Source organism: Stigmatopora nigra, chromosome 23 (genome assembly GCF_051989575.1).
Source record: "Stigmatopora nigra isolate UIUO_SnigA chromosome 23, RoL_Snig_1.1, whole genome shotgun sequence".
NCBI classification, from domain to species: Eukaryota; Metazoa; Chordata; class Actinopteri; order Syngnathiformes; family Syngnathidae; genus Stigmatopora; species Stigmatopora nigra.
Genome location: NC_135530.1, coordinates 2,161,626 through 2,187,758, shown reverse-complemented (window position 1 = coordinate 2,187,758; position 26,133 = coordinate 2,161,626). Strand labels below are relative to the sequence as shown.

General features: G+C 35.2%; 3 protein-coding genes and 1 non-coding gene across 4 annotated transcripts; 2 read left to right on the top strand and 2 right to left on the bottom strand.

Moving 5' to 3' along the window:
• The first annotated feature begins 521 nt into the window (after positions 1 to 521).
• LOC144181241 (mitogen-activated protein kinase 12-like) lies at positions 522 to 4,932 on the top strand. Its single transcript, XM_077709623.1, has 12 exons — positions 522 to 734; positions 1,759 to 1,888; positions 1,965 to 2,023; positions 2,270 to 2,381; positions 2,459 to 2,488; positions 2,777 to 2,824; positions 2,895 to 3,009; positions 3,095 to 3,166; positions 3,248 to 3,327; positions 3,409 to 3,487; positions 3,554 to 3,727; positions 4,370 to 4,932. Exons 1-12 carry the CDS (start codon positions 550 to 552, stop codon positions 4,432 to 4,434), a joined length of 1,149 nt encoding a protein of 382 aa, XP_077565749.1. The 5' UTR covers positions 522 to 549; the 3' UTR covers positions 4,435 to 4,932.
• On the bottom strand, positions 4,495 to 9,052 carry rpap3 (RNA polymerase II associated protein 3). Its single transcript, XM_077709626.1, has 15 exons — positions 8,930 to 9,052; positions 8,628 to 8,792; positions 8,400 to 8,546; positions 8,229 to 8,321; positions 8,033 to 8,160; positions 7,840 to 7,961; positions 7,362 to 7,432; positions 7,155 to 7,280; positions 6,961 to 7,088; positions 6,730 to 6,851; positions 6,418 to 6,488; positions 5,695 to 5,790; positions 5,310 to 5,626; positions 4,708 to 4,808; positions 4,495 to 4,641 (listed from the first exon to the last, which is right to left on the bottom strand). The coding sequence occupies exons 1-15, from the start codon at positions 8,987 to 8,989 to the stop codon at positions 4,556 to 4,558; spliced, it is 1,833 nt and encodes a 610-aa protein (XP_077565752.1). The 5' UTR covers positions 8,990 to 9,052; the 3' UTR covers positions 4,495 to 4,555.
• Positions 9,053 to 9,396: 344 nt separating this feature from the next.
• Positions 9,397 to 11,841, top strand: atp23 (ATP23 metallopeptidase and ATP synthase assembly factor homolog). The gene is made up of 6 exons (XM_077709628.1): positions 9,397 to 9,672; positions 9,810 to 9,855; positions 10,047 to 10,128; positions 10,203 to 10,340; positions 10,401 to 10,484; positions 11,134 to 11,841. Exons 1-6 carry the CDS (start codon positions 9,525 to 9,527, stop codon positions 11,335 to 11,337), a joined length of 702 nt encoding a protein of 233 aa, XP_077565754.1. The 5' UTR covers positions 9,397 to 9,524; the 3' UTR covers positions 11,338 to 11,841.
• A 2,733-nt stretch (positions 11,842 to 14,574) lies between these two features.
• On the bottom strand, positions 14,575 to 14,646 carry trnaq-cug (transfer RNA glutamine (anticodon CUG)). The gene has a single exon. It is a non-coding gene; the product is annotated as a tRNA-Gln (tRNA).
• Between the last annotated feature and the right edge of the window lie 11,487 nt (positions 14,647 to 26,133).

The window sequence follows — 26,133 nt, the reverse complement described above, 5'->3', positions numbered from 1 at the left end:
ACGTTTGCTCACCAGACGTTTGGTCGCCGGATCTTTTGGTCGCCGGACGTTTGATTGCCGGTCTAATGGTGAGTTTACTATCTAAGTACTGTTTACTATCTAAGTACTGTTGAAGTCAGCTCTCAAAATTATATTCATGAGAGAGAGTTTAATATCTAAGAGAGAAAAGAATCTAACAAACCTTTTGGAATTATTCATGAACAAAATATCATTAACATCAGTCTTTCATTGGGATATTTTTTAGGCCCTGACGTTCCACCACTGAAGATTTGTCAAGTTATAACTACAAAACTACAATACAAGCAGAAGAAATAGGACAGATGTTTGTCCCACATTTCAGACACACCCATAGATTACCCGGGGCGACCAACAATCACAATAGATGCGTTTGTGTGTTGGGGGGGGGGACGTCTGAGGGGTCAAGCTGCAAGACACACCAAAGCCCTTCTGGTGGAATTCGGACCCCTAAACTTCCCAGTACAGACTAGACTTCTTCTCCCGGAGTTTTCATCTGTTTTTTTCTAATTTTAGATCTACTACCCCGACCCCATGAGCAACCCCAACGCACCAGAACCCAAACGGATTCATGTCCTGGCATCCAACTTCACCGGAATGGCTCTACGAGGGTCCAGAACTGGATTTTACCGGCAGGATATCAACAGAACCGTATGGGAAGTACCGGAAAGATACCGAGAACTGAGGCAGGTTGGAACTGGAGCTTATGGAAGTGTCTGGTAAGAAGTACTTTTAAAATATATATGAAGTATTCCATTGTTTTTTCATACTAAGGGATTTCAAGTGGAAAGTTTATTAGTTAAACTGCATTTTTTTTTGTATACTCCATTTTTTGATGGTTTTTTTTTTAACTTTTGAGACATTTTGCCAAGTTGGGGTTCCTTACAGCTGTCTTTACAGACCCCCACTTTGCATTGTGGTACACAAAGAAAAGCCCCAGCCACTTTCATTGTTGTTAAAAGTCAAAGAAGACCCCCTAACCAGCTGACTTAATCGCTTATCTGCAGGGAGTTTAAAGTTTTAATTTATATATTACTACTAACAGTTCAATTACTTCTGGGGTTTGAGAGGATGATAAAAAAGTACTACTAAAGGGTAACTATAAATGGTAAACCTAAAAATGCAGTTGTTAACAGATTAAACAAATTAATTTGAACTTTTTTTCTTTAAAAAAATAAATTTATAGCAAAAACAAATGGTAAAAATAAATATTATATTTGAGGATTGAAAATGTGCATTTATTTGTAATAAAAAGGAAAACAGTAAATATAATAGTATCGTATATATAATCCAAAATGAGGTTAAATATATATAACCCAAAATGAGGTTAAATACGGCCCTCCAGTGATATATGGGTTAGTTCAGGGGTAGCGAATTTATGGCTCAGGAGCCATATGTGGCTCTTTTGATGGGTGTATATGGCTCTCCGCCTTTTTAAATCATATTTTTCTTCCTTAGACTCTTCTGCATGCATTCTCTCATTGATCCTCATTGATTAGCAACAGTGAAATAATGTTTTTTAAAAGTATTCAGACTTTTTTTTACTTTCAAAGTGGTAAAATGAATAATAAATGCTCACATTTTCATGTATTTTTACTTTTAAATTCTGAATATGGCTTTCAAGGAATAATGTTTGAAAATATGAATTGTTTATGGCTCTCTTTGTCAAAAAAATTCAAAGCAAATTAAAGCCATGTAAAGGTGATAAAAGTTAATAAAATAACGGTCTGTATCCTATTTCAGTTCAGCCTGGGATCGTCGAAGCAACTCGCAGGTTGCCATCAAAAAGCTCCACCGACCGTTTCAGTCCAAACTTTTCGCCAAGAGGGCCTACCGGGAACTCCGCCTCCTCAAACATATGAAGCATGAAAACGTGAGATGATTTTTTTTATGTTAAAATACCCCAAACATGTCCATATTGATTAACAGCCCCTTTCTCCGACAAATAGGTCATCGGCCTACTTGATGTTTTCACAGCGGAAATATCTGTGGACCACCTTCGAGACTTGTAAGTACTTATTTTCTCCTGATTCTATTTACGGTATTTTCAGGACTATAAGGCGCACCACATTATAAGGCACACCCTCAATGAATGACATTTTTTTTTCCATATATAAGGCACACTGGATTATAAGGTGCCCTGTATATTTTGTAGAAAATGTAAGACTTTTAAGTGCGCCTTATAGTCGTGAAAATACGATATATATTTTTTAAAATAATATTATTATTTTTATTTTTTTTGTACTATTCACAGCTACCTGGTTATGCCCTTCATGGGTACCGACCTTGGCAAACTGATGAAAATGGAAAGATTGACAGAAGACAGAGTTCAGTTTCTTGTCTACCAGATGATGAAGGGACTCAAAGTGAGATTTTAATGATCATTTCACTAAAAAAAAGAAGAAAATATGAAATCTAATGTCTTATTTTTGCTTATTTCCAGTACATTCACTCGGCAGGGATCATCCACAGGGTGCGTGACTTTATACTTTTTACTTTAATGATGAGTGATGAGTATGTTAATACTTTAGTCCTTTTTATCTGTTTATGTTTCATATGTACTGTTAACAGATGCACTTTTTTATCTGTATCGTATCTTGTGCTGACCCGGCCCATCTCTCAAATTTTTAAAGTCGTTGTGGCCCCCCGGGCCGAAAAGTTTGCCCACCCATGGTCTAGGCTTTGCATTTTTTCGCATATCTGTGGATTATTATTTACATTTTTTTAAATTGCACTTCATTTGTAACTTAACTCATTTCAGGATCTAAAACCAGGAAATCTAGCCATCAACCCAGACTGTGAATTAAAGGTATATAGTAAAAATCTCATACGATTTAGTGAGATTTTTCTTTAATGAATGTTTATTTTGTCAATTTCAGATTCTGGATTTTGGCCTAGCAAGGCAGGCTGACGCAGAAATGACGGGTTACGTGGTGACCCGTTGGTATCGAGCACCCGAAGTTATTCTAAACTGGATGCGCTACACACAAGCTGGTAGGACAGTTGCCAAAAAAAAACAACACTGTGGGGAATAGTTTGAGATGTGATTTCTTGTTTACTGTTCTTTTTTTTTTTTAAGTGGATATTTGGTCCGCCGGTTGTATTATGGCTGAGATGCTGCTGGGGAAGCCTCTCTTTAAAGGCAACGATCGTATCCAAGTGCATTTTTATGTCTTTCATTTGGAATGTCAACTGAGAAATATGTGAACCTTGACCCTCAAGCTTGCCCCAGACTTGGATCAACTTCGGGAAATCATGAAAATCACCGGAACGCCGGCTGCAGACTTTATCGTCAAGTTACAAAGTCAAGATGTGAGCTCCCTTTATATTTTGGCATATTATTTAATAACTAAATTCAGCACTAACCTTCATTGACTGTCTTCCTCCCATCAGGCCAAAAACTACCTCAAGGGTTTATCAAAAATCCCCCAAAAGGATCTGAACTCCATTTTCCCCAAGACGAGCTCCCACGGTAAGTCAAAGCCATTTTCTCCATATTGTCAATGTTCCCGCATGAATTATCCATGCATGTTGGCAGCGGTGTCCGTGTTAGAAAAAATGCTTCTCCTCGACCCCGAGGAGCGACTCAGCGCCTCGGAATCCCTCGACTCGCCCTTCTTTGCCGATTTCCGTGACACCGAAGAAGAAACCGAGGCGCGACTGTACGACCAGACCATGGACAACACGGACCTGACGCTCGATCAGTGGAAACGTACGTTGTTGCAAACTTTTCATTTCCACCGCATGCAATGTTCCCTCTAATTTATCGTTGGTCTGGGCAGAAAGACAACCTCCCTGAGTGCACTGAGTACCAGTGTGAGTGACATCATCATTGCTCGCTATGGGCACACAAGTATCACACCTGCCATAAGCAGGTGCATGTCAATGTTCCCTCTAATTTTTCATGTAAAACATGCTGTAAAACACAAAAAAACATAAGAGTGGACAGAGATACTGCCACTGGCTGCTGCTTAAACGGCGCCATTATGGGGTAAGGGGTAAAAAATAAAGATTGGATTTTATTTACTGCGCGCCATATGATTGCTGCTGCGCAGAGAAGACGAGAGTAGTGCGCAATTGCATGTGCATGTCAATGTTCATTCTTATTTTTCATGTAAAACATGCTGTAAAACACAAAAATACATAAAAGTGGACAGAGCTACTGCCACTGGCTTCCACGTAAACGGCGCCATCATGGGGAAAGGTATACAAATTTTAAAAAAGTTTGGATTTTATTTACTGCGCGCCATGATTGCTACTGCGCAGAGAAGACGAAAATAGTGCGCAATTGCAGGTGCATGTCAATGTTCCCTCTAATTTTTCTGAATTGTCAACTTTTGTGACTTTTACGCAGGACACACCGTCACTGAAATTCTGACCTTCAGACCTTCCAAGGACTCCAGGGAAACATCACTTTAACTCATTGACGTCAAAGGTGCTGCATGCGGGTTGAGAGTGAGTGACTACACAGTCCAAGTGTTAAAAATTCATATTTTTATTCACTTTTTGACATAATTGATGTGAATAACAGCGTTCCAGTTCATACGCCATATTTCTTCTGTAATGTAGCGACAGATGATCCGTCTAAATTGGCTTGCCGTAGAAAGTCAAAGATGTCTTTGAGAACTGAGGGAAGGAAAATAAATGTAAATGCTACAAATTGGATACGATTGATGTTAGGATTGTTCCTACCTTTCTTTTCTGAGGACGACATAAACATGATGGCCGTATCGAAGCGTTTCACGCTTGAGAGGCTCTTGAGGGTTTCCATAGCGACCATTGCAGATTCGTTCCTAGACAAATGAGATGTTAGCGTTGTTGCTAAGTGTCATAGTCCTTTTTTTAATGAATCTATTAATAAACTGATAGCTTTTCTGCATGTTAAATGTGGCCAAATCCCCTTTCTGAGCAATCCAATAGTGCATGTATTTTAAAGTTTTTAATTCAAAAGAGGGAGAAAAACATGACATTTATTTTTATATTATAGTGTTTAAAAGTATAATTGAAAAACAGTAGTCTCCATTTTATTTAAATAACTTATTTTTAAAAATGGAAAAAAATATTCAGTTTTCTTAGTAAAAAAACAAAATTATTAAAATATGTATCAATATAATCATCTGTGTAAAAAAACGACAGAAAATATATTTGAACAAACATTAGACCCAAACTTAACAAAAAGTCTATTTAATATTTTCTAAAAAGAGGCCCAAAAAGTAAACATCTCTATGAATAAATCATCGTTTAAATTTTCTAGTACAACATGACCAACATTTTCATTGATTAAAGCCACTTACTTGATATAAAAATCCCGAATAGTCTGCAGGATTTGAAAGAGAATGTTGGGTTCAAGTGAACTCTGTAAAATCTGCGCGTAGTCCTCCGCTTTGATTTGCTTGAGGTATGCGTAAACCACTTCTGGCTGGTTTCCAATGGTGCGCAAGTCAGCTTCCAATTGGAAACTTTTACTAGGTGGAGGAGGCAGATTTATCACGGGGGCTTCTTTGGGTACCTCCATTACCTCCGGGATTTCAACCCTCTTCACATTGGATGTCGGCAACATTTCCATCACTTTCCCGCTGACTTCTTCAATGTCAATTCCCCTCATAGGTTTCTAAACCGCCACAAAACAAGTTCATAACCCAGATACTGTATATAAAAAAATTAAAGTACATGTCTTACAGTGGAGCGCAGGTGTGTCGGTTTGTCCACAGGTTGCACTGTTCTTCTCTGCGACCCATCGGATGTTTGAAGCAGTCCGGCGGCGTTTTCAACATTCTGCGGGGGACCAGCATCCGGATTTAGCAACGTAAAAGCCTTGCAGGTACGTACAAAGAAAAATTTTATTTTCTGGACTATAAGGCGCACATAAAAGTCTTAAATTTTTCTCCAAAATAGACAGAGCGACTTATAATACAGTGCACCTTATAATACAGTGTGCCTTATATTACAGTGCACCTTATAATACAGTGCGCCTTATAATCCAGTGTGACTTATAATACAGTGCGACTTATAATCCAGTGTGCTTTATATATGGACCAAATACTAAAATTGTTATCACGATAAAATGAAATAAATCAGTCGATAGGACAACTACGGCAAGTAGCCCCCGACTCTACTATTTTATGTATGTAAGTATGTTCGCCGTTGTAGTATATTGATACTATTAGTGTAAAGTTATCACAGCCGTCAACCTGGGTGTATTGACAAAAGGACTATATATCCCAGCAGTCACTGCACACCGGAAATAGCATAAGTAATATATATATATACATATATGCCATGCCTGGTTGCGTCTAAAAACGGTGCGTCCTTTGTGTGTGTAAAATACAGAAATATCACTCGTAATATATTGACACTGCGGCTAAAAATACGATGCGCTTAGTAGTTGTGAAAATACGGTACATTTTGGAGTTTCTGAAGCTCAGTCTGGGCTTGCTTGTTTCCTGGTTCAAGCTTCAAAACTTCTTGGAAATCTGAAAAGTGAACACATTGTTTGTTGAAAAGAAAATTGGAAAGCACTGCATTTTGGTTACTGTTATTATAAATGTGTGTTGTTTTAATCACCAGGGAAATCTAATTTAAGAGATTAAAAAATGACTCCCTGATATATCAGCATGCAAATCATCAAAATTAGTTTCCTTTTTTTTTTAAATAGAAGGGAGAAGTGGCCACAATTACTGCTACGGAAATTGATTGAACGCCCCTGGCCCTTACCTTTTCGTGCTTCTTCCAAATTCCCCAACGCCAATCTTGCCGTAGCTCGGCGTGCGAATGCCTTGGAATACGTGTTGTCTAAAGATATCGCCATGGTGCAGTCTTCTTCTGCTTCTTTGAATCTTACATCACATCGGCACATTTTTTAGTCCAAAAACAACAACATTACGATCAATGAGTAGTGCGCAATTGCGCTCATCTTAGAGGGAACATTAATTACGATTGTTTTACCTTTCTAGTTTGAGGTAGGCCATGGCTCTATTGGCGGAGAGCAAAACGTTGGTGTGGTCCGCTTCCACGCCTCGGGTGTAACATTCCACGGCTGCGTCGTACTTGCCTTCTTTGAAGTAAGCGTTACCCTAAAAAAGACGACATGTAGACTTTTTCTTTGTCCATAAAAAAATCAATTCAGTGAGAAATCTTACTCTGTCTTTTTCCATGACGGCTTCTTGTCGTTTTTGCTGCTCCTCCGTCAATCTTTGTTGCTCATGGTTGACAACTGGGTCGGATGCAGGGAATGTTTCGTGACTTGGTTCTTGAGGTCCAAGCATCTGGCATGGTAATATCATGAATAACGTTTATTTATTTTTCTTTGAAAACAGGTAGAATGTAATGTCAAGACGTGTTTTCACCTTCTGGATTTTCCGCTCTTCATTTTGCGCTTCAAGGTTGCTTGGGTCGAGTTTGAGAACAGTTTGGTAATCTGCACAGAAATGTGTGTTTTACATCTCCAGATTAGTGTGATGTGGTTGCATGCAATGTTGCATCTAAATTGCGCACTATTCTCGTCTTCTCTGCGCAGCAGCAATCATATGGCGCGCAGTAAATAAAATCCAAACTTTATATTTACCCCTTTCCCAATGATGGCGCCGTTTACGTGGCAGCCAGTGGCAATAGCTCTGTCCACTCTTATGTTTTTCGTGTTTTCCACCATGTTTTACATGAAAAATTAGAGGGAACATTGACATGCACCTGCTTATGGCAGGTGTCATAATGGTGTACCCATAGCGAGCAATGATGATGTCACTCACACTGGTACTTAGGTTGTCTTTCTGCCCAGACCAAGGAAAAATTTGAGGGAACATTGGTTGCATGGAAAGGAAATTTCACCTTCTAAAGCGCCGTCGTAGTTGTTCAGCGCCAATCGGGCTGCTCCTCGTCGTGCATACGCTTTGGAGTAGTTGCTGTCCAGAGCGATGGCTAGATTGCAGTCGGATTCGGCCACAGCGAATCTTAAAAAGGAGGAAATGTGTAAGCGTTTGTATATAGAATATAAAAAAACACCATAAATGTGGATGCTTACTTCTTTAGACGGTAAAAAGCAGTAGCTCTATTTGTAGGAAGAACTGGATTATAAGGATCGGAGGCCATTCCTTTAGAATAGCATTCAATGGCATCGTCGTATTTGCCTTCTTTGAAAAATGCATTGCCCTGATGATAAAGCAGTGTTATTTTTCCAGGCATTTGTATTTGCTTATGAGATGTAAAGTGGGCGTTACCTTTTCTTTCTCGGCTAAAGCACTCTCTACATCAGCTTCTTCTGAATCAGATTCAGGATGTTCTTCTTTGTCTACCTCCTCCAAAGCTTTGTCCTAGAACATAAAAGTCATATGAGTCTTTTTCATAATTTAAGATTACTACTCTGGATGGTTAGTAAATATGTAACTGACCACATCAAACCGGTCCCAGGACTGATAATCACTTGATTTGATCCTACATGGATTAGTAGTTTTGTCAGTCTCAGCTTTGGCCATCTTCATCTTCTTTGCCCTCATTTTTGCTTTGTAGTCCTTGTTTCGAACAGGAGGAAGATTGGACTGCAAAACAAGAAAAAAATTGTCAATATGATCATTTTCAAATCTAAATGATTGGGCGTAGGCTTTCCAATAGGGACCAACCGGTGTATCATCTTGATCCCCTCGTTTCAATTGCTCATCTTTGGTCTTAATGTCACTTTCCCAGGTCTCCAGGTCCTTCATAAAGCTTTGCAGATCTTCTGCATTCCGCCGCATTTGCATTTGTAACTCGAGTGCTTTGTTTGGCCCGGACATGATTTTGCCTCTGCAAAGAGAACCATCATTTTGGATTAGAACATATTTTTTTAATTCATTTCCAAATGAATTGCAAGATTTGAGTGATGTTCGTTACCCACTGTCTCTTTAAGGGACGGGTAGAATAAACCGGTGAAAATGTACCTTATTTTTCTTTCTTCAGCGTAGATTCCCCAAAATATGTGATTATTAAGTAATCTTAACTTCATACGTTTATGTTGTTATTTTGGAGCCATGACAGCAAAATCCCAGCATGCTTTACGTTGCGGAAATTGCATAGGCAAAACATGCTTCAAAGATCGTCTAACCCAAAAAGTGCAACAAATATCACCTACTTTGAGCACATGTAGTGTCTTATAGTTAACAGAAATGATAAAATGAAGGTAAAAAAAGTTACATTTAGAACGTTTTTATATTTCTTTACTGTTATATGTTGTTATTAATGTGAACAAAACAAGCACACAATAGCATTTCATCGTTATAAAAGACGATCTTTGGCATTAGAAAAATCAAATATATAGTTTCATGTATCTATAAATTGAAATTATGTATCATTTTGTTTTAGGGTTGATTTATAAATACTTGTACTCATAAATAATTCCTATTTTTCTATTAGAGGTTTTCACCTGTCATATGACGCTGTCACGTGATCTCCCAACCCAGCAATGACCTCTCCTGGTTGCTAACGCTGGCTAGCTGGGATAAACTACCAAATTTGTCCACATTGCCAGCCAAATTACAACAATGGGGCAGACGAAACAAGAGGAAAGCTATGGATATGACTTATTCCCTGACAGAAATACGGGGAAGTACAAGAAAGGCTCTGTGATGGAAAGCATGTTCACTTTCAACCACAAGTGTCAAGTTATGCTCCAATTAGCCGTGGAAACCAGTGAGTAGCAATTTCATCTATATAGTCACTCATTCAAAATAAACTAGGGTGATTCAATAACAGAATGTGATGTGATAAAAACTGTCAAATCTGCTGTTTGCAACCGAGTAATTTTAACAACTCTGTGTTTTACTGAGGTCCATATGCCAAACTACTCCTGAGTGCGATGAAAAACTCTGGATGGTAAGTTGTTTGTATAATTTAAGTATAAATATTATCTCAAAAACTATAACACAACATTTATTAGAAATTTAACCATGCCCGTAAAGTTAGACACAATGGCTCCCTCTAGTGGGAGGAAGCTGAAAATACACCCCAATTTTTGTGTATTTTTTTTTACATTATTAATAAGAATATACATTTTTTTGACCCAGTCAAGTATTTAAAGACCGCCATTTTGCCTGTGAAGATTGCGATGGAACCGTCAGCGGTGGTTTTGACGCAGCGACATCCCAAGTAAGACTAATAATTTCATGTTTGGAATTCTAAATGGTAAAAAAATGTTTTTTTCCTCAAATTAATTTTTTTAGATTGTCCTATGTCAAAATAACATCCACCAGCAGTCCCATATGAACCGAGTGGTCACACACGAGCTCATCCACGCTTTTGACCACTGTCGAGCCCACGTGGACTGGTTTACCAACTTTAAACATTTAGCGTGTTCCGAGGTAAGCGTTCACGTTGACATTGCGTTGTATCAAACCTAACTGTGCTTGTCATTGTGTCAGATTCGTGCTGCCAACCTCAGCGGAGATTGCTCCTTTACCAACGAAGTTTCCAGATTCCACTTCGGGATGCAGCGACACCACCAGGTAGCGTTTTTCGACTCTACGTCTCTGTTAGGTTCATCAATAATTATACTTTAATATAATTATAAAACAATACAGGCAGACATTTGATTAATTAAGGACATTTTAATTAATTTGGCATCTCTGATGATGAGAGAATGAAGAGAGAATTCATTCTGACAAAATCCTCAAATGATTTAAGGCCATAAATCAAAACATTAACAAGGTTATTGATTAATCCAATTGCGTAAGCAAAAACAACAACTGCAACAATCATCGCATATCAGGTATTCAATAATAACAATTAAGGTCGGAACTCAAAAACAACTCCATTGGAAATTAAATAAAAAAGCCTCCATTCGGCAAAACAAAACCATAATCAAGTGAAAAAAGCGTCACAATTTACGAAAATATGCGAAAAATCATGGAGGTTGTTGGATAACGTGCACGCTGCATCAGCAATTTCTTAAGCGTCCTTCTAGGTCTGCATTCTAGGGGTAAAGGTCCAGTAAACAGTCCTTGGAACGAGGACTCGGTGACATAATACGATCCTAAGCTCGCCCCAGACAAATTGAAGAAGCTCTTATACAAACATGATTAAATACACAAACATATATAATAGTATTACAGAATAACTTCAACAGCCTTCGACCACATTCTCTTTCTTAACCAGGAGTGCGTTCGAGGTCGAGCCCTCCGCTCCATCCTGGCAGTGAGAAAAATCAGCCGTCAGGACGCAGAGAAAATTGTAGATGAGGTCTTCGATTCATGTTTCAACGACCACGCGCCCTTCGGACGAATCCCACACGGCAAAAAGGACGCCAAGTTCGCCTACAGGGATTACGAGAATAGGAATCGGTATTATGCAAATCTTTAGTAGTGGAATGGATTTTCGTCGGTGCCAATTTTTATCCCATCTAACGGGACTTGTCCTTGGAACAAGTAGCATTTTTCTACTTGTTTCAAGGACATTTCCACCTTTCGGATATTAGTTCTATATATGGGGATCATCAGTAGTGTTTTTGGAAGCCAAAAATAATTTATGTTGAGCACTTTTATTAACTCTAAATAATATTTCCTGGATTTTTACACAACAACTAAATGATATAATTCGGTTAGAGTATTAAAAATTGAACGATAAAGACTAACATAGATCCATAACTATTTAAATTGTACTTTTAAAAAATCATTTTATGTTATGTTGCCAAGAGCTTGAGATTGTAACCACATAAATCCAAACCTCATCACGCATCATGACGTAAAAAAACATAAAAAAACATAAAAAAAACATAAAAAAAACATAAAAAAAACAACAACAACAAACCTATTGGCCAAACGTCATTTGTCACTTGGTCAAGAAAAATAAAAAGTGAATAGAGTACTCGCTGGCTGTATCCACTTCCATGTATGTGTCCAATTACTACATTACAAACACACACCCACACCGTGACCGGACGTTTGGTCGCCCAGACGTTTGGTCACCCGGACGTTTGGTCACCCGGACGTTTGGTCACCTGGACATTTGGTTACCCAGACGTTTGGTCGCCCGGATGTTTGGTCACCCGGGCGTTTGGTCGCCGTACGTTTGGTCCCCCGGACGTTTGGTTGCCCCGGTGAATATACATCTGTCATGTTGTCAAACGTCCGGTGACCAAACGTCTGGGCGACCAAACCTCCGGCGACCAAACATCCGGGACAACCAATCGTCCGTCGACCAACCGTCCGGCGACCAAACGTCCGAGTACCCACCCACACACACATGCACACAATTCCTTGGATTTCAAAACAAAACTTTGTCAAAGTCTAACAAGAGCCTTGTTTTTACTCTCCACTGATGTTCTTGTTCTAATCGTGCTGTAAACGTCATTGAAAAATTCCATGTCCTTCCGCACAGACTAATGAGAGACTGACAAAAAATAATATAGGGGTGAGTAGAGGAATTAGTCTCATAATCCTCTATCGTGATCCTTATGTCTCAAAAACGACATTCTCCGCATCCTTATCGCAATGTCACTTGTGGGAGGAATAGATTCGAAATTGTACTCTCCTTAGGAAAAAAAACTGCAAAATCATTTTTAATTTAAGGGAGCTTAGTGAGGAGATGATGACAAGCCGCCTTAAAAAAAAACAGACTCGGATTTGGATTAGTTGACTAAACAACAGATTTACTATTGGAATTGGAGACTTATGAATTGCTTGCTATTATAAACATTTGTTTCTTTTAGATGCCTTATTAGGCAGTTTTTTGTTTGTTTTTCAAGTCAAAGGTTTTTGTATCACTTTAAAGTAGCATTAGTATTCAAAAGTTTTGAAGTATATCATTATGATATTTAGAACAACTGTCATTTTGTTTCATTAGTTCAGGTTTTATTTGCCAGGTTTTTTGTTTCAGTGGAAGATTTTGTCGTATTTATTTAATTTTCATTTTTTTAATGTCATGCTTCTTTTTGTTACTTTGTCCCTTAAATTGCCAAATTATCTAAAAAAAGTTGAATTAGTGTTCCCTTATTAATGTATGAAAATTAAAAAAAAATGTTGATATATTAGTCACTTAATTATAGGATTAGTTATTGTAAATACATTTATTTTCAAAAAATAATAAATAATCATGCTGTTAAAATGATTTTGTCCACGTTTTTATTCACTTTTTAAAATACAATGTTTAAATTAAAAATTAATAAAGTAAAAACTTTCTACTTTGCACACTTATGTGCCATTTAAGAAGGTCCCACCCATTGTGATCTAATTACAATGACCATTTCTTATTAATTCTTAATTAATTAATGTGAAGTTTTTGAATAATCTCTCTAATCTGCCTTTTTTTACAGCAACTATTTAAAAAAATGTGTTTAATGTACACAGATGGCATAACATTTGATATAACAGTTTTTTGTTGTTTTTTAAAGTGACCTCATTCATTTGAATGCTTGCAGGTGGAAATGAATGGAGATCATTAGAAGTCACAGTGCTAATTCTCCAGAGGCAGATTTGATTTGCATGCCTCAAATTTAGCTTTCGACAATTAACTTCCGCAGCAGGAGAAATCTGCGTGAGGTTCACCGTTGGAGGGCTGGGCATGCAAATGAGGTAATTAGGAGTGCCAGTTGAGGATTAATTAAGGAGATGTTTAATTTTTGTGCAAAGCCTGCCGTTTTGGAAACGATTATAACTCATTTGCTGCCACTGACGGCCTCAAACGTCCAATCCATGCAAATTTGGAGAAAAAAAGCATCCAATTCAATAGGATGTATTGTAGTACACAAATTTGGCCGCCAGGTAGCGATGTAGTGGTAATCAAGATGATTAAAACAAGCAGTGGAAGAGTACTTTATTTTTTTATTTTTTTAGTTTAACGCCAGAAGATGGACTCGAGGCGGTAAGAAAACAATCTTATTTGAAATAATTAATCTTTTACGGTTGGAATTAAGTGAGATCTGATGTTGGATGCTTTCAAATAGCGTTAATAATTTTTTGGGGGGACAGATGTGCATTGATTATCGATTTACAAACAATTCATCGAATCGTTTGTATTTACAAACAATTCATCGAATTGTTTGTAAATAAAAAAAGACCACGAATTTGCAATAAATCGTGTTTTAAGTCATTTTAGGGCTGATGATATAACTACGTACACTGTTTGACGATTTTATAACTTTTGCTTAGAAAATAAGAGTGACTTTTAGAAGTGCGTTGGTTGATAGTGAGTTGGCATTTGACTCTTTTAATTTCTTCTGTTAATGATATGCATGATATTACTTAGGGGGAATGTAATTAGGATAAAACTGCTGCTGGACATTGTCTAGAAGTAGAAGCAGAGTTTTTAGGATCATTAGTAAATCCCTGTGAGGGTATTTTTTGCAGCTAATTAAAAAAATGGGCGGGGCCCGTAGGCGGTGTGCACTTTAAATAAATCTTGCAATTTCTGGTATCTGGACCAGTTAAACCTGTACCAAATCATTACAAATCCTGCAATTTTAATTTAGATGCGATGTCTTGTTGTGTGTATTGTTGTTGTTGGTATAGAAATAAGCAAAGATAAAGCTTGCAAGGTCGATTTATTTGCAATATTTGGTGCGATTTTTTACATGAAATGATTTTCAGGGATGAAAAATTCAGGTTCCACCGAGATTTGAACTCGGATCGCTGGATTCAGAGTCCAGAGTGCTAACCATTACACCATGGAACCAGATGATGTCCCAGCTCCAGAAACTGCAGTTTTTAATTAAGTGTGTTGTGACTTAGTCATTTAAATAGTATTATTTTTCATGAAAATAGCCATTGAGAAAAAATGGGTTATTTTCATGTTATTCAGAGTCTGGAAAGTAATATCAAACCATTTATTGGTGTTAAAATAATGCAAATATTTATAAAATAAACTTTTAGGAAAGTGGGGACTGAAAAAAAAGGTAATGTAAATAAATAATAATATCATTTTCCTCTTATTTCAAGGACAACCAACATGAATAAATATATAAATAAATTAGCGTATTGCTGAAAAAAAAAATATATACACACACATATATAAGCACATATATACATACACATACATGTATAAGCACATATATACATATACATACATATATAAGCACATATATACATACACATACATCTATAAGCACATATATACATACACATACATCTATAAGCACATATATACATACACATACATATATATGCACATATATACATACACATACATATATATGCACATATATACATACACATACATGTATAAGCACATATATACATATACATACATATATAAGCACATATATACATACACATACATCTATAAGCACATATATACATACACATACATCTATAAGCACATATATACATACACATACATATATATGCACATATATACATACACATACATATATATGCACATATATACATACACATACATGTATAAGCACATATATACATATACATACAAATATAAGCACATATATACATACGCATAGATATATAAGCACATATATACATGCGCATACATTTATAAGCACATATATACATGCACATACATATATAAGCACATATATATACATGCACATACATATATAAGCACATATATATATATATATATATATATATATATATATATATATATATATATATATATATATATATATATATATATATATATATATATATATATATATATATATATATATATATATATATATATATATATATATATATATATATATATATATATATATATATATATATATATATATATATATATATATATATATATATATATATATATATATATATATATATATATATATATATATATATATATATATATATATATATATATATATATATATATATATATATATATATATATATATATATATATATATATATATATATATATATATATATATATATATATATATATATATATATATATATATATATATATATATATATATATATATATATATATATATATATATATATATATATATATATATATATATATATATATATATATATATATATATATATATATATATATATATATATATATATATATATATATATATATATATATATATATATATATATATATATATATATATATATATATATATATATATATATATATATATATATATATATATATATATATATATATATATATATATATATATATATATATATATATATATATATATATATATATATATATATATATATATATATATATATATATATATATATATATATATATATATATATATATATATATATATATATATATATATATATATATATATATATATATATATATATATATATATATATATATATATATATATATATATATATATATATATATATATATATATATATATATATATATATATATATATATATATATATATATATATATATATATATATATATATATATATATATATATATATATATATATATATATATATATATATATATATATATATATATATATATATATATATATATATATATATATATATATATATATATATATATATATATATATATATATATATATATATATATATATATATATATATATATATATATATATATATATATATATATATATATATATATATATATATATATATATATATATATATATATATATATATATATATATATATATATATATATATATATATATATATATATATATATATATATATATATATATATATATATATATATATATATATATATATATATATATATATATATATATATATATATATATATATATATATATATATATATATATATATATATATATATATATATATATATATATATATATATATATATATATATATATATATATATATATATATATATATATATATATATATATATATATATATATATATATATATATATATATATATATATACATACACACATACACACATATAGGCACATGTATATACATACACATACATACATAGGCACATATACATACACATGGATGTACATACATGCATGTAGGTCTTAACACAGCCATTTGGTTTCAGATCGTCACTTGGATTAAAAAGGAAAAATAAGACTAATGCTAACAAGTTTAGGCAACGCTTATTGTTGTTGGTATAGAAATAAGCAAAGAAAAAGCTTGCAAGGTCGATTTATTTGCAATATTTGGTGCGATTTTTTTACATGAATATGATTTTCAGGGATGAAAAATTCAGGTTCCACCGCGATTTGAACTCAGATTGCTGGATTCAGAGTCCAGAGTGCTAACCATTACACCATGGAACCAGATGATGTCCCAGCTCCAGAAACTGCAGTTTTTAATTAAGTGTGTTGTGACTTAGTCATTTAAATAGTATTATTTTTCATGAAAATAGCCATCGAGAAAAAATGGGTTATTTTCATGTTATTCAGAGTCTGGAAAGTAATATCAAACCATTTATTGGTGTTAAAATAATGCAGATATTTATAAAATAGAATTTTAGGAAAGTGGGGACTGGAAAAAAATGAAATGTAAATAAATAATAATGTTATCTTTCTCTTATTTCAAGGACAACCAAGACTTTTCCTTTCAATGATGCCCTATATGGTGTGGCCCAAATATGGCAGCCATTGGGAATTCCTGCTCACCCAAATTGGAAGCCCAGTATCGCCCAAAGGTAAGGCACTTCATCTCAATTCCTCCTGTGTTTGGAAATCCAGATTAGCGTCTGAGCAATCGGCTTGATTTGTCCCGAATGTCTACACGCGGCGGCTGAAAGAGGATGTGGCATAGTGGGGCAGTGGTTGAAAAAGTAGGGCCTGCTCTCTAGTGGTTATAAAGTCACAAAATTGATTTATGCAACAGTCAATGTGACCTTGAATGCTGGGAATCATCAGAAATGGCTTTTTTGAACTAAATGATGGCAGATTACTACCAAGTTTGCATGTTTTCACCACTAGAGATCACTGTAATGCTACTTCTAAAGCAGTTTTATTCTGACTTAGGCACTAAACTTAAATTACTAAAGTTTATTATATTGAATGGTATGAATTGTACTTACTAAACATGTTATGAAAATGTCTAGATATTGTTTTTCCTGTTTTTTTACTATATGTCACTCTAATGCTACTTCTAAAGCAGTTTTATTCTGTAGTAAGGCTTTTTTGTCAAAAATGTAGTATTTATAGTAAGGCTTTTTGTCAAAAATGACATAGTATTTATAGTATGGCTTTTTCTTTTTTTTAAAAATGACCATGTATAGTAAGGCTTATTTCTTTTAAAAAATCGACCATGTATAGTAAGGCTTTTTTCGTAAACAACAACAAAGTATTGTAAGGCTTTAAAAAAAAAACAACATAGTATATATAGTATAGCAGTTTTCTGGTAATCACATCATTCAAATCGGGCATATTTATGGATTTTGTACGTATGCGCCACATATGTTGCACTACTTTCATGTTGGTAATTGCTGCATAGTCCAAGACGTGGAATTCTCGACTTCTCAAAGACGTTTTAGGAAGTCATCCAAGTGCCATCTGGGCTAAAAATCCTAGCACCAATGAAAGCTTTTTTAAAGAATATTGACTCAATATTGCAACCTTGATTTCATGTCATGCCTCAGATTAAGTAGAGTTGAAAATTTATGTTAGTACATATATGTTGTTTTGATTCTCTTTGACTTTGACTGGGAGTCTTTTGTTGTTTAAAAGTCGCTGTAAGTCTTTTTTGATGGCCTAATTCATAGAGTTGTGTTCCTTTTAAAAGTTTATTGGGTGAATGTATGGTTATAGCTTGGCTCCTTATTGATGAACTGACATGTCAGTAAACAAGCCGTTTAGCATATAGATGAGATACCCAGGCTGGAGCTATGTTAATGGGGGGAAAGTCTGCCTGGGGATGTGTCTATCGGGTGCTCGGACGTTTGGTCACCAGTCTTTTGGTCGCCGGTCTTTTGGTCGCTTGTCTTTTGGTGTCTTTTGGTCACCGGTCAAATGGTGACGGAGAGTTTACTGTTGAAACCAGCTCTCAAAATTATATTCATGAGAGTGATTTTAATATCTAAGAGAGATAGTTTTATATCTAAGTACTGTTAAAAACAGTAGATATAAACTCTCATGAATATAATTTTGACAGTTGGTTTCAACAGTACTTAAATATTAAACAGTACTTAGATATTAAACACTACTTCGATATTAAACAGTACTTATATATTAAACACGACTTAGATATTAAACAGTACTTAGATATTAAACAGTACTTAGATATTAAACTCTCTCTCTTAGATATTAAACTCTCTCTCTCTTAGATATTAAACTGTCTCTTTTAGATATTAAACTCATGAATATAATTTTGAGAGCTGGTTTCAACAGTACTTAGATATTTTTAAACAGTACTTGGATATTAAACTCTCTCTCTCTCTCTTAGATATTAAGCTCTCTCTCTCTCTTAGATATTAAACTCTCTTGAATATAATTTTGAGAGCTGGTTTCCACAGTAAACTCGATCGGAATGAGTGAAAATTGTATTGTAAGCTAACTAAAACAAAGGGTGGATAAAAACTCCCTGGCAGAGGTTAAAAAAAAAAGTACATTTTTGCCAGTTAGTCCAATCTGACGGAATGGTTCTGTCTTCTCTGATGGTTGCCATTTTCTCCTCCTACTTCTAAAACTGCTGAGAGCAACGAGTCCGGGCGTTTTCCCTTTTTGAAAAGCATTGTGGGAAATGCATGAGCTAAAAGGAGGGAATGAATACTTGTGTTAAGCAACAAGCAGGAAGTTTTTCCTTTCCTCAATTCTGGCCGGCGTATCATTTTACCTAGCGTAGATCCGCGCAATCACGTAGGGCTCGTTTGCATATTTTGTGGGGTTGCTTTGACTTGCTCAAAGGCACATCTGGCTGGAGTCATGGACAGTTGGCCACAGGTGTGTGTGGGTGGTAGGTTCATGTGGGTCATTCATTTCAAGGTTGGGAATGTTTAAAAAGGTCTCCATTCAGCCATATGCTATTTATTAGCCGGAAAGAAATAACAAGGATTTTTTCTTTTTTTTTTTTTGGACTGTGTTCATGTCATGTGGAAAAAGCTCTGAATTCGTATACATGTCCGCCAGATGTTTTTTTGCAGCATTGTTTTTAAATTGTCCATCAGCAATATTTGTTAGTCATTTGTTGGATGTTGGAGAAGTTTATTCTTTGTGTTTTTGGGAAATGTTATTGTCACAGTAGCAAGAGAGTGAGGATGCAGAAAGGCAGTTTGGACATAAATAGATAGGTCATAAGTTAATAAATAAATACATGAATAAATATATAAATAAATTAGATAAATATATAAATAAATTAGCGTATTGCTGAAAAAATATATATATACACATACATATATAAGCACATATATACGTACACTTACATATATAAGCACATATATACATACACATACTTATATAAGCACATATATACATGCACACATGTATAAGCACATATATACATACACATACATATATAAGCACATATATACATACACATACATATTTAAGCACATATATACATACGCATACATATATAGGCACATATACATACACATGGATGTACATACATGCATGTAGGTCTTAAAACAGCCATTTGGTCTCAGATCGTCACTTGGATTAAAAAGGAAAAATAAGACTAATGCTAACAAGTTTAGGCAACACTTATTGGAATTGAAAGTATGCAGAATATGGATGCGCAGGGGGTTAAGGATGATGGAATTCACAGAGTGAACATTTTTTGGTGACTGTCCAAATACTTCTCGATTATTTTGATGAAAATGAGCCATGTTTTCCTGGCGATTCCCTAAAAAACTGCAAAAGCTGGCAACAAATATTTTTTCCCTAATGATAGGAAAGCGTCTACTCTTTTATTTGCTTTGTACTGTGCTTATATCATTGCTTTTGTTATTGAAATATGTACTTTTTTTCTCACCATAATTGTCGTTTTAAAAAGAAAAAAATTACCCACACTTTGGTCCAGAGAGGTTTTGTGTTATTTACAACACAAGCAAGCAAATGTTGTTTTTCCACTTGGATGATGGCAGCGATTACGTTTCCCTCCCCGATCACGGGAAGTAATCCTCGGGAGCAATTTGTCCACCTGAACGACTGAGCGGCAGGGCTTGTGAACAATTACAAAGCCAGGAAAGAAAACATTACAGAGTCATTACAATAATGATAGTCATTCGGGCTGGGATAGACACAGCCACAGCAGGCCTTCTCCTTCCCATTAATACAGATTTTCCCCTACTTACGAACGAGTTACGTTCCCAGTGATTGTTCATAAGTTGGAATTGGTCATGAGTTGAAATTGTTCATAAGTTGGAATTGTTCATGAGTTGTAATTGGTCATAAGTTGGAATTGGTCATAAGTTGGAATTGGTCATAAGTTGGAATTGGTCATAAGTTGGAATTGGTCATAAGTTGGAATTGGTCATAAGTTGGAATTGGTCATAAGTTGACATTGTTCATGAGTTGAAATTGTTCATGAGTTGAAATTGTTCATGAGTTGAAATTGTTCATGAGTTGAAATTTGTTCACCAGTTGAAATTTGTTCACCAGTTGAAATTTGTACACCACTTGAAACTTGTTCACCAGTTGAAACAGGGAACGTCTGTACTTTGAAACTTATCATATATTCAGCGTTTGCGTGCTTAATTCAATCCTCGGAGAGGCTCTTTCAAAGTCAGCATTACAAATACCAGATGAGAACCATAAATCAGTCCAACAAGGGCCGTCAAATATATTGTTCAGGCTTGAGATAGCCACGCTGTTTATTGAAATTGAACAAACAGCAGCAGCATGCAAATATGGAGAGAAAGCAGCGCCCCATTTAAGAAGTAGCTTGTTTAAGTTCCGCTAACGCCGCCGAGACATTCCACCAGATGCTGATGGAACCAACCTCAAGGCAGATGCTGAGATTGTGGAAAAACTTGGGAGAATGTTTGGATTTTGAAGGATTTTTTATTTTTTTTGAAAGATGGCTCCATTTTCTCAACTGTGGGAAATAAGACAATAAGACAAACGGCTGGCGCTATTCTTCTGGATGGGCCCTTAAACGCAATAGATATGTCAAATCTGTGACGCATTACTTTTGTATACCTCAGCAGTTTCCATTTGACTTTTTTTTTTTTGCCATCCGAGACAGCCGTTATGCCTCTGCAATGATGATATCTTGCCATTGCCGTTTTATTGTCTGATTTAGATCCCTGGAACATGATGTTGCCCCCAAAATCCCAGTTCACTTTTGAAGCCCCCATTTGCGTGTGTGCATCCGTATAATTTTAGTACTATTAAACATATGTAAGTAATATTAAACCACTAGTTACCGTATTTTCACGACTATAAGGCGCACCGCATTATAAGGCGCACCCTCAATGAATGACATTTTTTCCATATATAAGGCGCACAGAGATTTTTTTCCATATGTAAGGCGCACTGTATTTTATAAGGCGCACTGTATTATAAGGTGCACTGTCTATTTTGGAGCAAACGTAAGACTTTTAAGTGCGCCTTATAGTGGTGAAAATACGGTAATTGCTATTGACTTCCAGGTATGAAGCACGCACTACTTTACAGTCATCTCTTTTGACTTTATGTATGTTGAAACTCGCGCTTTATGTACTGTTCATATTCTGGCATCCTTCTGTAGGAATTTCTATTTAGGAAGAAGGGGCAGTATCTGGAAAATCTAGTGGTTTAGCAGTTTGGCATTTAAAGTATGACTGCATTGCGTAAATAGCAGTCCCATAAGTATTTAAAAGAAAGTGAAGTAAATCTCGATACTAGATAAGAGTAAACTGTACCAGGTGCAGTCAAAGTGCAAAGCCCCAGGCATTTGCTTGTCAACGTCTAGCTCATAAATCTCCCATCTCATCACTTCAAGGCCTCACACCTCGGTCCAACCCTTCTAAATACACACTCTTCCAAACCTCAAAAGATGACTACGTTCCATTCAGAGCTTCAACTGACAGAAGCTCGAAAACCCACTTGGAGTCGGGGCACATTTTTTTAAAAATGCCACAGAAATGTCTTGTCCATGCGAGAAATGCTTTCGACGTACTACTTATTTGGATGAGGAAATTCTCTCATGGGCAAACTACGGCTCGCGGGCCACATCCGGCCCGCCTGGCCATTTAATCCGGCCCGCCGACGTTATCCGAATAGTTTTTCCCCCAAGATGGCGTCATCAAGCGGAAGCTTTTATTAAATTACATTTTAATATTTTTAAAAACATTCTTTTTTACTTTACTTTGTACTTTATACTTTTTACTTTATTGATTAGTGATGAGTACGTTAATACTTTAGTCCTTTTTCTCTGTTTATATTTTATATGTACTGTTAACGGATGCACTTTTTTATTTGTATCGTATCTTGTGCTCATCCGGCCCATCTGTCAAATTTTCCCCTCTATCTTTTTTTAAATTACATTTTAATATTTCTTAATACATTTTTTACTTGACTTTGTACTTTATACTTTTGACTTTAATGATAAGTGATGAGTATGTTAATACCTTAGTCCTTTTTTTCTGTTTATATTTCATATGTACTGTTAACGGATGCACTTTTTTATCTGTATCGTATCTTGTGCTGACCCGGCCCATCTGTCAAATTTTTAAAGTCAATGTAGCCTCCTGGCCCAAAAGTTTGCCCACCCCTGCTCTAAGCAAGATTGGATGCAAGTCGGAGTTTCCAATGGGCAGACACGGGGCTTTTCTTCACTGCCCTTGAGAGTATGATTCACAGCTTGGACTCATTCGCAGCCATTATGTTTTTTGTTTTCTTTTCACCGTGGGGGAAGTTGGTTGTTGCCATGCAGTCACACACAGGCAGCCCAAGTGATTTAACCCCTCAGATTTGTGTAGAATTAGTCACAGTGCTGAATCCCTCCCCTCTATTCGGACATCTCTGCAAAAGAGAAAGTTGTTCTCTTCCCCCATTTTCTAGTTTTATGGCCTCACAATTTTCCACTTGTGCTGACTTGACTGAGACTTAACAATAGTTCTCAAGAGTTACAAGCAGCCAGTGAGAAGTCCCAGCTTTTTTTTCTTCTTTTCTCTTTCTTTCTTGTCTGACTCTTTACTGGAAGGATGGGGTGGGGGTTGGAATTATTGTGGAACATTTGTCAGGCTGCCAGTTGTAGAGGCTGAGCTTAAAAGCTGATTTATGGCAACATCTGTAAGATGCAAAGAAAGTCCTTGTATGTGCTTTTAATCACACAAAGGCAAAGGGTAAGGGATTCGTGCAGATTCAAAATGGAACCCATCGTCAAAGGAAGGCTATTTCTGTCGTCCCAAGTGGTCTACGATAACCTCCAAATAGTTCAAATACTTTATCGCTTACAAGCCAAAAGCCCAATGGTGAACAAGGCGGATTTTTTTCTAGATTTATCAGTCATTCATTCCAATTTAAAGTGGGCGTGACCTGTTTTTTTTTTGTATTTTTTTGTGTTGAGAAATAATCACAACAGTGATTAGTTGTTGTCCTCAATCCAACTTTTACGATAATGAGGAAAATCTACCTTGTTTGTCATTAAACTTGCGTATAAATGTGAAATTACTTAATAAAAATCCAAATTAGGAAGGTGAAATTACTTAGTAAAAATCCAAATTATAATAAAAATAAATATAACCTTCCCAGCATACAATTCAAACTATTAATGTACTCCGAGACATCAATAGTCGAAAACCTATACTTCTCTTTCACATGTAATACTTGCTATGTGGATCTAGGCATCAATAATCGAAAACCGATTTCCATCCAATCCAAAACCATGTTCACATCCCCAACATGTAATCATTAATAACAAACACTTTCGCCAAAAAATACCTTCCCGAGACCCAATCATTTGTCGTATTTCCGATCTTACGTAGAAATCGTTAAATTGGCACTAAGTAGATTTCCTTAGCGTCCAAACTGAGACATTTCTGTGAGCCGCCTGTAGCTATTTGATATCATAAACATCTGTCTGCGTGTCACCACATCTGGCAGTAATAAAGACAAATTAGCTGCAAAAAATTCTGCGTCTGGCCGTGAGAGCGTGCCGGATTGGTGTCCCGGCTGGGTTGGGATAGCCTCAGGACTGGACTGGTTGCTGTGAAACATGCAGATTGCTCACTGATCTGTGACCGGTACTGCCATCAGTCATCTGACAGTCATTGGTCAACTTCCTGTCTGGATGCACAATCAAAGAGGGCAAATTATTCTGCAATCTCCTCTCCCCCGTTTTTCCACCCCTCCCCACTTTAGGGTGTACGAAACCTGGTCAACTTGATGCATCCTCTAGTTTTCCCAATGAGTAAATAAACTATTACGGAATAACAACCGCCCTCGTAATTGTAACATGTATAGTTTGTCGTGTGCAAATGGCGAACATAAAGGCAGTTGAGCGTTGTATGAAAGAGCCTTTTTGGATTTGGCGAGTACAGAGTACAGGGTTGGTTCATAAGTTGAAAGTGTTCATGAGTTGAAATTGCTCATAAGTTGAAATTGCTCATAAGTTGAAAGTGTTCATAAGTTAAAACTGTTCATGAGTTGAAATTGTTCATATTGTTGTTGATTCAGTGTTATATTTTGTATTATAATTGATGTTTAAGACCTATAGAAGTATATTGGAGGTTTAGATAAGTGCATTTGTATGTTTAAGGCTTCTATAAGTAACCAGCATTGGTTTGTACTGAAAAAAAAACATTTAATAAGATGGAGTGAATACATACAGTACTGTATACATACATTAGAGATGGAAAGAGATTTACTAGAAACTGGCCAAACGAAGCCATCTAATGACGATTGCAAATTTTTCTTCTTTTTTTCCATCATATATGATACAATGGCACTGTATGGCATCATTCAATTGGTTTGCAATCTTTGTGCAACGTTCAATATTTGGGTCCAGCTGCTCCATCTTCCTCTTTCTAAATGCTACTGACAGTTGTCAAGTTGTATTCCCGTGAAATGGCGTCGGTACAAAGTAGCGGAAAGAAGCACTACTCGGAAAAAGGCGCGCAATACAAAATCAAACTTTTTTTGACATAAACGTCATTTCCAGACATGTTCGTATGTACCGTTTGTTCGTAAAGAGGGGAGCGTCTGTATACACAAATGCGCAGACTCATTTTAATTACATAATTACGGGGCCATTTTAGTTAGCAGTCTCCAGACCGAGGCC

What these genes read in the sequence shown, in the direction of transcription:
- rpap3 (XM_077709626.1), bottom strand. Translation starts at nt 8,989, where the DNA reads ATGAAGTTAAGATTACTTAATAATCACATATTTTGGGGAATCTACGCT. An exon ending in GCTTTTTACCGTCTAAAGAA is followed by an intron (nt 7,962 to 8,032) that starts GTAAGCATCCAC and finishes CTCCTTTTTAAG; the next exon opens with ATTCGCTGTGGCCGAATCCG. An exon ending in CGACACACCTGCGCTCCACT is followed by an intron (nt 5,627 to 5,694) that starts GTAAGACATGTA and finishes GTGGCGGTTTAG; the next exon opens with AAACCTATGAGGGGAATTGA.
- atp23 (XM_077709628.1), top strand. Translation starts at nt 9,525, where the DNA reads ATGGGGCAGACGAAACAAGAGGAAAGCTATGGATATGACTTATTCCCT. An exon ending in CCAATTAGCCGTGGAAACCA is followed by an intron (nt 9,673 to 9,809) that starts GTGAGTAGCAAT and finishes TGTTTTACTGAG; the next exon opens with GTCCATATGCCAAACTACTC. An exon ending in GCGATGAAAAACTCTGGATG is followed by an intron (nt 9,856 to 10,046) that starts GTAAGTTGTTTG and finishes TTTTTGACCCAG; the next exon opens with TCAAGTATTTAAAGACCGCC.
- LOC144181241 (XM_077709623.1), top strand. Translation starts at nt 550, where the DNA reads ATGAGCAACCCCAACGCACCAGAACCCAAACGGATTCATGTCCTGGCA. An exon ending in GGAGCTTATGGAAGTGTCTG is followed by an intron (nt 735 to 1,758) that starts GTAAGAAGTACT and finishes ATCCTATTTCAG; the next exon opens with TTCAGCCTGGGATCGTCGAA. An exon ending in AGATGATGAAGGGACTCAAA is followed by an intron (nt 2,382 to 2,458) that starts GTGAGATTTTAA and finishes GCTTATTTCCAG; the next exon opens with TACATTCACTCGGCAGGGAT.